Raw genomic sequence first — 11,891 nt, 5'->3', positions numbered from 1 at the left:
GATGATCCTTGAGGTCCTTTCCAACCTAAGTGATACTGTGATACTGTGATCAACTTCATGGCACAGACCTTGTTCCTCACATCCAATCTAAATCTACTCTTCTCTAATTCTGAACCACTGGCCCTCATCCTATCACTGCAGCCCTTTGGAAACATCCCTGTGCAGCCTTTTTGTAGCCCTCTTCAGGTGCTGGAAGGCTGCTTTAAGGTCTCCCTGGAGCCTTCTCTTCTCCAGTCTGAACAACCCCAGCTCCTTCAGCCTGTCCTGGTAGAAGAGGTTAAAATGAAATAAACAAATTTTAAACCTAAGGTAAACTCATCAAAAGTAGCAGGAGAGTTGTGTTTTCAGGGCTCTTTTTAGCTTTTCCCTTAAAATACTTACACCCTTGTTCTGGATTTGGAAGTGGTTAGTTTTCCTGATATGAAATTGTTATTTTTTTTAAGCTTGGACTGAAAATTCAAACAGAGCTCCTAAAAAATACTTAATGTGAGAAATATGCATCTATGCTTTGGATAGCAAGCTGGCTGGAGAGCTCACTGATAAACCAACATAGCCAGCAGGTCAAGGGAGGTGATTCTCCCCCTCTGCTCTGCTCTGGTGAGATCCCACCTCTCTGCTCTTGTGAGATCCCACCTAGGGTACTGCATCCAGTTGTGGAGCCCCTGTTACAGGAAGGATCTGGAGGTGCTGGTAGGTGTCCAGAGAAGGGCCACAAGGATGAGCAGAGGGCTGGAGCTGCTCTGCTACGAGGACAGACTGAGGCAGTTGGGGTTGTTCAGTCTGGAGAAGAGAAGGCTCCAAGGAGACCTAATTGTGGCCTTCCAGTATCTGCAGGGGGCTACAAGAAAGCTGGGGAGGGACTTTTGAGGGTGTCAGGGAGTGATAGGACTGGGGAGCATGGAGCAAAACTAGAAATGGGTAGATTGAGATTGGATGTTAGGAAGAAGTTGTTCCCCATGAGGGTGGAGAGAGCCTGGCACAGGTTGCCCAGGGAGGTGGTGGAAGCCTCATGCCTGGAGGAGTTTGCAGCCAGGCTGGATGTGGCTGTGAGCAACCTGCTGTAGTGTGAGGTGTCCCTGCCCATGGCAGGGGGTTTGGAACTGACTGATCCTTGAGGTCCCTTCCAACCCTGACAATTCTATGATTCTATGATTCTATAACTAGTTGGTGCCTTGGTAATTAAAAGCAGACCTCACTGTAGGAGGCACTGGAAACTATGATAACTTTGCAGAAATATATGTAAATATCTCTCTGAAGAAACAAAACAAAAACAACCAAAAAAGGGGAAAGATAAGCTTTAATCTTCCAAGAAATGAAAATTCCCTTTATTGCAAAAATTCTTAGCAAATGCTTTTGCTGCCCTTCTCCTCCTCCTCCTCCTCCTCCAGAATTATGCCTTTATGGCATGGCTGCATCTGCATCTGATAAAAATCCAATCAGATGTTTCCGTAGAGACAGATGGCACTGGTTTCAAGACTCTGTGGCCACTTGTGGGTATTTATGAGGATGAATAACCATGCACACGAGCTCTGCATGTAAAGTTATCTCCTGGCAAGACCTCTGGCCCGAAGGTAGGTTTTTGTCTTACCTGTTTCATCTAGACCCCTTGCTAAAAGGTACAAAACGATCTCACGCCTTCAGCTCTGCAGCTGCTTGATATTCAAGTCAGGATTCGCTGCCTTTTCCCCTCTAGGTGCTGAGGTGCCTTAGTTATTGGAGGGGTTAAAAGCTGTAGCCAGTGATGCGTATATATTAGGTTGTATTCATAGAACACAGCTTGTAGCCTGACTCAAGCTATTACAGTCTGACAACAGTGACCAATAGAAAGAGAAGAAGATCCAAGAAAGCTGAGGTAAGCCCAGGCTCTGAAGCAATGTCAAATTAAAACCAATAGCTAACAAGGTGTGCATGGGAATACATCTGGGAATGCTAGCATGGGCTTCAAGTTTTATTATGCCATGAATTCTTGGGAGGACAGGAAGCAAACCCAGGGGTGAGCAGCCAAAGGCTGGGAATTTACAGTGAATTCTGACTGCAGCTAGCTGCAGGAACCTGACTAACGAGGTAAATTCCTTTCTGTCTTAATTTTGTTGGAGTTATTCATCTTATTAACTTAAGGTGTTCACATTGTGCAGCTGAGTTGTTCACGCCATGAACTTCAGGCAGTAGGATTATGAATTTAAGTTATGAATATCATGAAACTAAGCTATGAATATCAGGAAACTAAGTTATTCACACAATGAGCTTATGTTATGAATATTATTACATGAAATTATTAATATAATGAACTGAAGTGATTAAGGTTATTAATATGAGCTATGACTACTATGAGACTAAGTTATTAGTATGTAACTAAGCTATTAATATCTTGCTAAGTTATTAATACAGTGACCCTAAGTTATTAATGTTACTAAATGAAATTACTGATGTTATTGATACCCTACAAGAAAATTATTAACACTCTGAACTTCAGTTACTAAGATTATAAAATTAATTTATTGACATTATTAAGTTATTAATACATAGAAGGGAATTATCAATATATTGAACCTAAATTACTAAGATTGTAAAATGAAATTATTGATATTGTGAACTGAAGTTGTATTAACAACTATAAAATGAAGTTATTGATACTCTGAACTTAACTTACTGAGATTATAAAATGAAATGATTGATATTGTGAACTGAAGTTGTATTAACAACTATAAAATGAAGTTATTGATACTCTGAACTGGAGTTACTGAGATTGTAAAATGTGATGTTTGATATTGTGAACTGAAGTTGTTAATACCATAAAAGGAAATTGTTACTATGATGAACTGCAGTAACTAAGGTTATAAAATGAAATGATTGATATTGTGAAGTGAAGCTGTTAATACCATCAGATGAAATAACTAATATGAACCTGAGTTCCTAAGGTTATGAATTTAAGCTGTTAATATGATGGAAGTAAGTGATTAAGCTGAGGAGCAAAAAGTGACTTAGGCTGTGAATTCAAGCTGCTGACGTGATGGAGATTTACAGAGGGAGAAGGTGCCACTCACCGTGTAAATTAGAGATGTTATTCCTCAGGGAGCTGTTATTAGCCCTTTGTTTGTTTGTTCAGGGCTTTTTTGGTTGTTTTGTTTTGTTTTGGGATGCTTTCACATAGCAATTCTTGAGGCTGGAAGATCTGTAGGATGCTGCACTTGTTATTGCCCACAACTGTGCTGAAAACTACGAAATGCCTACCTCTGAGCTATTAACCTTCCTGGTGGATGAACTCTATCAGAGAACTGACTTTTTTTCTTTAAATACTTTCTATTCTTGGGTTTGGCCAAAAACTAACATCCCAGTTTTGGCCAGAAATCTCAGCCAGGAGTCTCTTGCCTCTGCATAGCGAAATTGTTGCTAATCTTTCTCAGGAAGCAAGGAAGATAACAGATAAGCAAAATAATGCTTGTGCTACACAAATATTTCCTTTTGGAATGAATTACTGAGGATTTCTATTCACCACTTAATAATGGAGGAGGCTAAACAAAGCCAATTAATTGCTCAGGTGAAACAGATAACAGAGGCATGAGTGCCTATGATGCCTATGATTTGGTCAGGTCTTGGTTTTGGTACTACTTAAAAGCAGACATTTGGTTTGATTTATTTGATTACTTTTTTTTCTTTGCTTTCAGAGAAGGAAATTAATAAATTTGGCTAGGAGAGGGTGAATGAGAGAGGGGAATGGATTACTCAAACATATTCCCTCCAAGCTCTTTAAGAACATGCCCAACAAACAGCTGTTAAAACACTCTTTGATCTCTCACTCTTCTGTGATGAGAAAAGACCCTGGAAAATCTGATCCAGATGCCATTAGAATTTCAGAGAGAGGAAAACCAGAAAAGAGGGGATGATTGATTTGAGGAGGAGGAACACTGAGTGAAACAGCATTTATATTACCATGATAGCTTTACTGAACTTAGGACCTTACACAAAGTAGTTTGTAGCTCTTGGTTGGAAAGCATAAACAAGTTTGTAAGTAGTATGGATTTAACGACAGAAAGTTGGTCCAGGTTTTGAGGTCGTTTAGCTTGAACATCAGTTAAACTTGTGGCTGATGTGGAGGCTAAGTTGAATCAGGAGAATATTATCCAGCATATAGCAAGCATAAACCTTTTAGTGTTACTGTTCAGTTTTTCCTTACCATTCAGTATCACAGAAGGCAGAATGTGGCTGCTCAGGAGGGAAATGTTTGCTGTGCAATACTGCTCTGTTGTGCAACACTGCTTCCTTAACCTAACATGCTGTTGGAGTTGTTCTCTTGAGAGACAGCTAATTGTTTTTCTCCCTTTCCAAGGCACACAATGACCCTAAAAGTCTGCACAAGCCTTTTGCTCTTATTCTTGGTCGGTTCTGTGTGGACCCGAACTGTGAGGCAAGTTTATGATGAGCTGGATCCTGAGCACTGGTCTCACTACACCTCTGAGTGTCCCCGAGAGTGCTTTTGTCCTCCTAGTTTCCCCAATGCCTTATACTGTGATAACAAAGGACTTAAGGAAATCCCTCCAATCCCAGCAAGAATTTGGTACCTTTACCTTCAAAACAATCTAATTGAAACCCTTTCAGAGAAGCCTTTTGTGAATGCCACTCATCTGAGATGGATAAACCTGAACAAGAATAAGATCACCAACGGTGGGATCGAGAGTGGTGCGCTGAGCAAGCTGAAAAGGCTGCTTTACTTATTCCTTGAAGATAATGAATTGGAAGAGGTACCTGCCCCACTACCAGTGGGCCTGGAGCAGCTGAGACTGGCTAGAAACAAAATCTCCAGAATCCCAGAAGGAGTCTTCAGCAGCTTGGAGAACCTCACCATGCTAGATCTGCACCAGAACAGCTTGTTGGACAGCGCTCTGCAAAGCGACACCTTCCGAGGCCTCAGCAATCTGATGCAACTCAACATAGCAAAGAATTCCCTCAAGAAAATGCCTCTGAGCATCCCAGCCAACACGCTGCAGCTGTTTTTGGACAACAACTCCATCGAGGTGATACCAGAGAACTACTTCAGCGCCATACCCAAAGTGACTTTCCTGCGGCTGAACTACAATAAATTGTCTGACGATGGCATTCCCCCAAGTGGGTTTAATGTTTCATCTATTCTAGATCTACAGCTGTCTCACAACCAGCTCACCAAAATTCCACCCATCAACGCTCATCTTGAGCACCTGCACCTTGATCACAACAAAATCAAAAGTAAGTGGGTGCTGCTGTCAATGTGGATTCCTACCAAGACATAATGATTTGTTTAATTGTCTACTTAACTCCCCCAAAACCCCTAAAAATTCTCTTTGGAATAGAGTGAAAACGTGGTGGAGACTACAGGGAGGTGAGCCAGAAGGCCTCCCACAGGCTAGTTTTGAAGTCAGGTTTAATATATGACAAGCTAATGTGTGCATGAAAGCGACACCACATGTGAAACGTCTTCCCATGCAAACAGAAAACAAAACCACTTTGGAAGCAGTTATGAAATGTGAGCGGACTGAGGAGAATTTTGTGCATTCACATTGTGCTAGATACATGCCAGGAACCATTTTTTGGGGGGGGAGGGGTGGAACAAATTAAGTTTCCCACAGAAAGAGTAGGAGGAAATGAGCAAGAAACTCAATAAAAAGCTGTATGCAACAAGCTGGGATCACAGAATCACAGAATGCTGGGGGTTGGAAGGGGCCTCTGGAGATCATGGAGGTATTCAGCCCACATCTGTATGATTTGGATTTTCATAATCCCCTGAGCAATTTAAGGACTAAACTCAGAGAACTGCTCTCCACTCAGTTCTTCTATCTCTCTGCCCACCTAATTTATCTAAGGAGGAGCTTTGGATGAGGCAGGCTTCAAATAGACTAAAATGTTGTCTGTACTCAGCACAATCTAGTTCAAATAATTAGAATTGTGAATATTTACCATTTCAGGCTTTGAATATCCTCCCCAACTTTGGTTTGCTGGGCTCAAAATCATAGAATCACAGAATCATAGAAGCATAGAAGCATAGAATCACAGAATAATAGAATCACAGAATAATAGAATGATAGAAGCATAGAATCACACAATTGTCTGTGTTGGCAAATCCCCCTAAGATCATTGAGTCCAACCAGCAACCCAACACCACCATGGCCATCAAATCATGTCCCCAAATGCCATGGTGCCACTTGGGTTTGATCAGAGAATCATAGAATCAGAAGGTTGGAAAAGACCTCAGAGATCATTAAGTCCAAACTATTACCTAGTACCTAACAAATCTCCTCATGGACTTTACAATACCTAAGATTTGCTCTTCTAAGATTTAGCTCCTCCACTGTCTTCTAACATTTTCCACTTTGCATAAATGAGAGGAAATTTTGCAGCCAAGGCAAGAGAAGCCACTTGTTATGTCATAGTTGTGCTTCTAGCACTGCTTCCAGACTCATCCAAGTACAACATGGATGTGGTGGTTAGGGACACTGGGTGAAGTATCTGCTCAGCAGTCCCCAAATCCTTTGTTTCATGCCAAAAGCCATCATCAAAGTCAGGGCTTTCCATTCTTCTCTGCACAGGAGGTAACCAAATCTCTACGTTTGCCTTGCTGTCAGAATGATTTAGTTCAATAAATGATTCCTCACTCTTGTGTTGTGTTCACAGATCCACTAGAAATAATGCTTTGTTTGGCCTCTGAGCAAATCAAGGACATAGCAAAGGAAGATGCTTATTAATAATTTAGGTTAATTGACTGCCTTTGGCACAACAAGTATATGAAAGCTTGTAAGGAAACCTCAGTTTGTTAGAGCTGGCTCCTATTTAAGTGGCTTGTGAGAAGTCTAGCAGTTAATTAGAGTGAGGTGTTGCTGTTGAACAGATTTCATTGCCCCCTGGTTAGAAAGGGATTTATTTGCATTGCTTCCCTGCAGGGCCTCAGGTGAAGGCTTTATCTCTTGTCCTTTTAAGTGGACACTATGTTGGAATGCAACCTGTCCAGTTTAAGAAGGGTTTTGTGTGTAGGTAGTACTTAGAGAGCTGTCAAAATTTGTTGTGTTATAGTAATTCTCTTCTCTTCTCTTCTCTTCTCTTCTCTTCTCTTCTCTTCTCTTCTCTTCTCTTCTCTTCTCTTCTCTTCTCTTCTCTTCTCTTCTCTTCTCTTCTCTTCTCTTCTCTTCTCTTCTCTTCTCTTCTCTTCTCTTCTCTTCTCTTCTCTTCTCTTCTCTTCTCTTCTCTTCTCTTCTCTCTTCTCTTCTTTCTCTTCTCCTCCCTAAATAATATGTTGATATATTCTTATTAATTAATTCATACTCATAAGACTACAAGAATATAAGGTTATAAGAAGAGCACAACAATATAAGAAGCTGATATCATTTTATTAATGATTCTTATCAATATATTCTTATGAATTGTGTGATTTCCTTTAAGAAGGTTAAACCCAGGAAAATTCAACCTTCAGTGCATGTGCAGGCTCAAGTCCTCACTTCCAATGACAGGAGCTTCAATCATAGGGAGTTTTTCCAAGAGCTTTATGTCTTAACCACTGTTCAAAGTCCATTACTGATTTAAGCACAACTGAAATTAATGAGTTATTTATTTTTTAATGCTTACTGTCTACCTAGAAAGAAGTCCAAACCAAAGTTGACATGTTAAATAAAACTAAGGTGTTATGTAAGGAACATTCTACTACAGCATAATTGTGGCTGAGGTTATGGATGGTGACGTCAGACCCTGCTCTGATGGGACCTCCAAGGGCCCTTAGGTTCACAACCAAGGAATGTCATTCCATCAGGCAGGAGTAATAAGATCTGGCATTCATTGTGCAGATTGGTTTTGGCTTCTTAAACCCAGGCACAGTTGATGATCAGCGACTACTTGAAGAGAATCACTGTCAAAGATTTGAAAGCAAAGTCATTGTAGAAGCCTCTTTCAAATTTCTCCACAAAAGAGTCCTCCTGAAAGTTTACCTTTGTGTGTGGAGGACTTTTGAGATGCCCCTGCTCATCCTGCCAATCCACAGAATGACTTGAGCTGGAAGGGACCTTACATTCATCTAGTTCCAGCCTCCCTGCAATGGGCAGGAACACCTCCCACTAGCCCAGGTTGCTCAAGGTCTCCTTCAGCCTGGTCTTAAACACTTCCAGGCATACAGCATTCACAAGAAGTTCAAGAGGGACAGGGATATGCTAGAGAGTGCCCAATGGAGGCCTGCAAGGATGAGGAAGGGAGTGGAACATCTTTGTGATGAGGAAAGGCTGAGAGCCCTGGGACTGTTTAGCCTGGAAGCATGTCTAGAATGAGGGCCCAGGATCTCTTCAGTGGTGTCCTGTGGTAGGACAAGGGATGATGGACACAAACTGGAGCCCAGGAGGTTCCACCTCAACAGGAGGAAAAACTTTGCTGTGAGCTTGGCAGAGCCCTGGAGCAGGCTGCCCAGAGCAGGTGTGGAGTCTCCTTCTCTAGAGACTTTTGAGACCCATCTGGGAAGGTTCCCACGTGGCCTGCCCTTGGTGCTCCTGCTTTGGCAGGGGGATTTGACTCTCTGATCTCCAGAGGTCCCTTCCAACCCCTAGCAGCCTGAGATTCAATGAATTTCTCAGTGTTTCCAAACCACGAGATCTGCTGGAAAAGGTCCAGGATTTTCTGCAGGTTTTTAGCAGTCATAAAGTCCATCAGGCAGTAATGAGAAACTCTTCTGCAGTTTTGCCCTAGGGGCCCAGCCTCTCATTTTTAAGCATTACACCACTTAACCACTTTGCCTGCTGACAACAGGTGGAATTTGAATCAAACATCCTAGATGTAGCTTGGGTTAGTCTTAAAGACCACCTACACAGCTTGTGGGAAGAGATGCACAACTGCAGAGGGAAAACCATCCCATCCTGAGGAGCTGTGAATCACCTTGCAGAAATGCTCATCTCTCTCCAGAGTTTACAAACAGTGTCTGCAGGGCTTGCTTGCACTGGCACTTGCCCTCTTTGTGGATCAGTGTAGGTATGTGAGTTGTAACTACGTAGATGTGGATTGTCCTACTCCTCTTGCTAAAGCATTGTATCCACGAATAGGATTGCAATAGAAAGAGGAGGGAGAAAGGTTTTGACTCCTCTGGCAGTTTGGTTAAGATTTGCTGTTCATGGGAACAGAGCAGTGAAAAACAAACCCAGACCACTTCATACCACACATCAGCAGGAAATGACTTCTTCCTAGGTGGCCTGTGGTTAGATAACTGCTGCCTAACTGCTGCCTCACTCTGAAGTTGGAGCCATTAACCCAGTGAAAAGTGGTGCCCTGGGATAATTCCTAGGGCAGGGACGACAGAGACTTAGAACACACCTGAAGCCATCTTGCCCCCAAAGGACAGCAGTGCTGGCCCAACAAGGCAAAATATTCTCTGCCACATAGTGCTGCTTCCCTTGCAAACCTTTTAAGAACTCTGAAGCTTCCTGTCCCAGAGCTTCCCACATGAAAATAGGTTGCAGCTTGTTTCTCCCAAGGATACCAAACACTCTGCAGTAGCGATGGAAACCTCTTTGATCTGTTTTCTAGATGAATTCTGTTTTTCTTCATGAACCTTTCCCACAGGAACTACCTAACCTGTTGATCTACCCTTGCAGGTGTCAATGGGACTCAGATATGCCCAGTCTCAATTGCCCTCGCAGAAGACTACGGGTTTCATGGCAGCAGTCCTCGCCTCAGATACCTTCGCCTGGATGGAAATGAAATCCAACCTCCCATCCCTCTGGACATCATGGTCTGTTTCAGATTACTTCAGGCTGTTATCATCTAAAGATCTTGCAGTGTCACCCTTGCTGTTGAGGGTGCTAAGATACAAGTTTTGCTGGACTGAAACTTGTTCTAACTCCTAAACCAAGAAGTAAAACTTTACTTGATTCCTCCCCCCCCCCCCCCTTATTTGCTTTGCTTACATCTTTCCTGCAGCTGAAGAGATCATTCTTCTTTCAGAGAAGGTTTTGGATGGACAGGAAACATGTGCTTAACGCTCTACCCAAGGATTCCTAACACAAATGTATTGGAATTCATCTGTGTAAGATTCCCAAATATTCTGCTGCAGGTCCTTGTCTACTTCATCTTGCTTGTCAAATGCCTATCCTGTTAACATCATTGCTTCAGACAGATCATATGTCCTTACCTTGTTGCATTGTAACTAACATAAAGAATTCTGGGTGCACTTAGTTAAATATATCTGCTAGAAAAGTCCTGAGTTGCATGAGTGCTAGTTAGTAGAACTGCTGCTGCCCCCTTAAGACAGCAACTGATGGTGAGCGACCACTCAACAGGGAAATAACTCAGATTCCCAGATTGCATCGGGTTGGAGGGAAGAGGATCTCAAAGGTCACCATGTCCAAACCCCCAGAAGTCAGCAGGGACATCTCCAGCTAGATCAGGCTGCCCAGGGCCACAGCAAGTCTGATCTTGAATGTCTCCAGGGCTGGGGCCTCAACAACATCTCTGGGCAGCCACTCTCATTGTGCAGAACTTCCTCCTGATGTCCAACCTAAATCTCCCCTGCTCTAGCTTCAAACCCTTGCCCCTCATCCTATCACTCCAAGCTCTTCTAAACAGCCACTTCCCAGCCTTCCTGTGGGTCCCTTTCAGATATTGAAATGCAGTTCTAAGGTCTCCCTAAAGCCTTGTCTTGTGCAGGCTGAATAGCCCCAGCTGTCTCAGCCTGGGAGGTGTCCCTGCCCATTGTAGGAGGATTTGAGCCAGATGATCTGCAAGGTCCCTTCCAAGCCAAACCATCTACAGAGAGAGAAAACCCAGAACAGCAAGGATTGCATATTTCACAGCCTAGGTACTTCACAAACACTAGAATGCCTGATTAACAGAATGGTAATGAAGAGGAAATGGAGACATTGAGAGATGCATCCTCTTCCAGGCATTTCCTGACCTAGCCACGGGTTTTGCATAGGAATTGTATCAGTTTGAGATTTCAGCAAACCCAAGCCACTCAGAGCAATGTTTGGCTGTACCTGCTGCCAGATGACAACACTGGGTTTGAGCCAAGCCCAGCTAGTGAGGCACACACCAAATTCCCAATTCACTCACCATGGAGGTATCAGTGGAGCTCTCCTGATGAAATCTGACTGGGTTGTGCCTATTTTTGCAAGCTAATATTGGCATTGCAACGAGCAAAGGGAATATTAATAGTAGTATAGAATCAGTCAGGGTTGGAAGGGACCACAAGGATCATCTAGTTCCAACCCCCCTGCCATGGGCAGGGACACCCCACACTAGGTCAGCCTGGCCAGAGCCTCATCCAGCCTGGGCTTAAACACCTCTAGGAACAGGGCCTCAACCACCTCCCTGGACAACCCATTCCAGGGCTTCATCACTCTCATGGTGAAGAACTTATTCCTTAACCTATTCCTATTTCCTTTGAAGAAGCAGCATTTGCCTAAGAAGTAGGTTTTTGAAAGTGTTGAGAACTGCAATCTCTACCATTCAGACTCTTTTCCTCTGAAAAACCAAGCCTTATTCTGCTCCAGCACATTTGTGGACATCAGCCAGCATGGAAGTAACCCATTCAGGAAATCCTAACACACACAACCCCCCCAAACCCAACCATTTAGCTATTACAGCTCTTTTTTTTCCCCACTGAGAAACTCCTGCCCTTCTAGCACAATGTTTTCTTTACCTCTGTGCTCACCCTATATAAACCCCCCCAACATATTCTGAATGCCTCTACAATATGTATGCATGTTTATCTATGGCCTTTACTCACTAATGGCATCATTATTTATTTTGACTTGGAAAAATAATAAGGATTATGTGACAACATTACTAATTAAATTATAACAATGATTCTGTGCTTGCACTTGGAAGTTGATTTCTGCTTTAAACAAAGAGCAGCCCCAGAGTAGCTCTTGGATTTAGAGTTGCTCTGATGGAAGAGC

The 11,891-nt window shown here is 42.8% G+C and overlaps 1 protein-coding gene across 3 annotated transcripts; it reads left to right on the top strand.

Moving 5' to 3' along the window:
• The first annotated feature begins 1,492 nt into the window (after positions 1-1,492).
• Positions 1,493-11,776, top strand: KERA (keratocan). Of its 3 annotated transcripts, none has more exons than XM_068141733.1 (3): positions 1,493-1,571; positions 4,328-5,220; positions 9,588-11,776. In XM_068141733.1, the coding sequence occupies exons 2-3, from the start codon at positions 4,335-4,337 to the stop codon at positions 9,758-9,760; spliced, it is 1,059 nt and encodes a 352-aa protein (XP_067997834.1). In that variant the 5' UTR covers positions 1,493-1,571; positions 4,328-4,334; the 3' UTR covers positions 9,761-11,776. The 3 variants fall into 3 exon arrangements, with proteins under 3 accessions (XP_067997834.1, XP_067997833.1, XP_067997835.1); XM_068141732.1 differs by lacking the exon at positions 1,493-1,571 and adding an exon at positions 1,809-1,852; XM_068141734.1 differs by lacking the exon at positions 1,493-1,571 and adding an exon at positions 1,983-2,064.
• The last annotated feature ends 115 nt before the right edge of the window (positions 11,777-11,891 follow it).

Source organism: Melanerpes formicivorus, unplaced genomic scaffold (assembly GCF_026170545.1).
Source record: "Melanerpes formicivorus ecotype bairdi unplaced genomic scaffold, bMelFor1.0.p_v2 SCAF_8, whole genome shotgun sequence".
NCBI classification, from domain to species: Eukaryota; Metazoa; Chordata; class Aves; order Piciformes; family Picidae; genus Melanerpes; species Melanerpes formicivorus.
This window is presented reverse-complemented; position numbering and strand designations above follow the sequence as displayed.

Coding starts and splice junctions, on each gene's coding strand:
- KERA (XM_068141733.1), top strand. CDS start 4,335: ATGACCCTAAAAGTCTGCACAAGCCTTTTGCTCTTATTCTTGGTCGGT. Junction 5,221..9,587: donor TGATCACAACAAAATCAAAA/GTAAGTGGGTGC, acceptor CTACCCTTGCAG/GTGTCAATGGGACTCAGATA.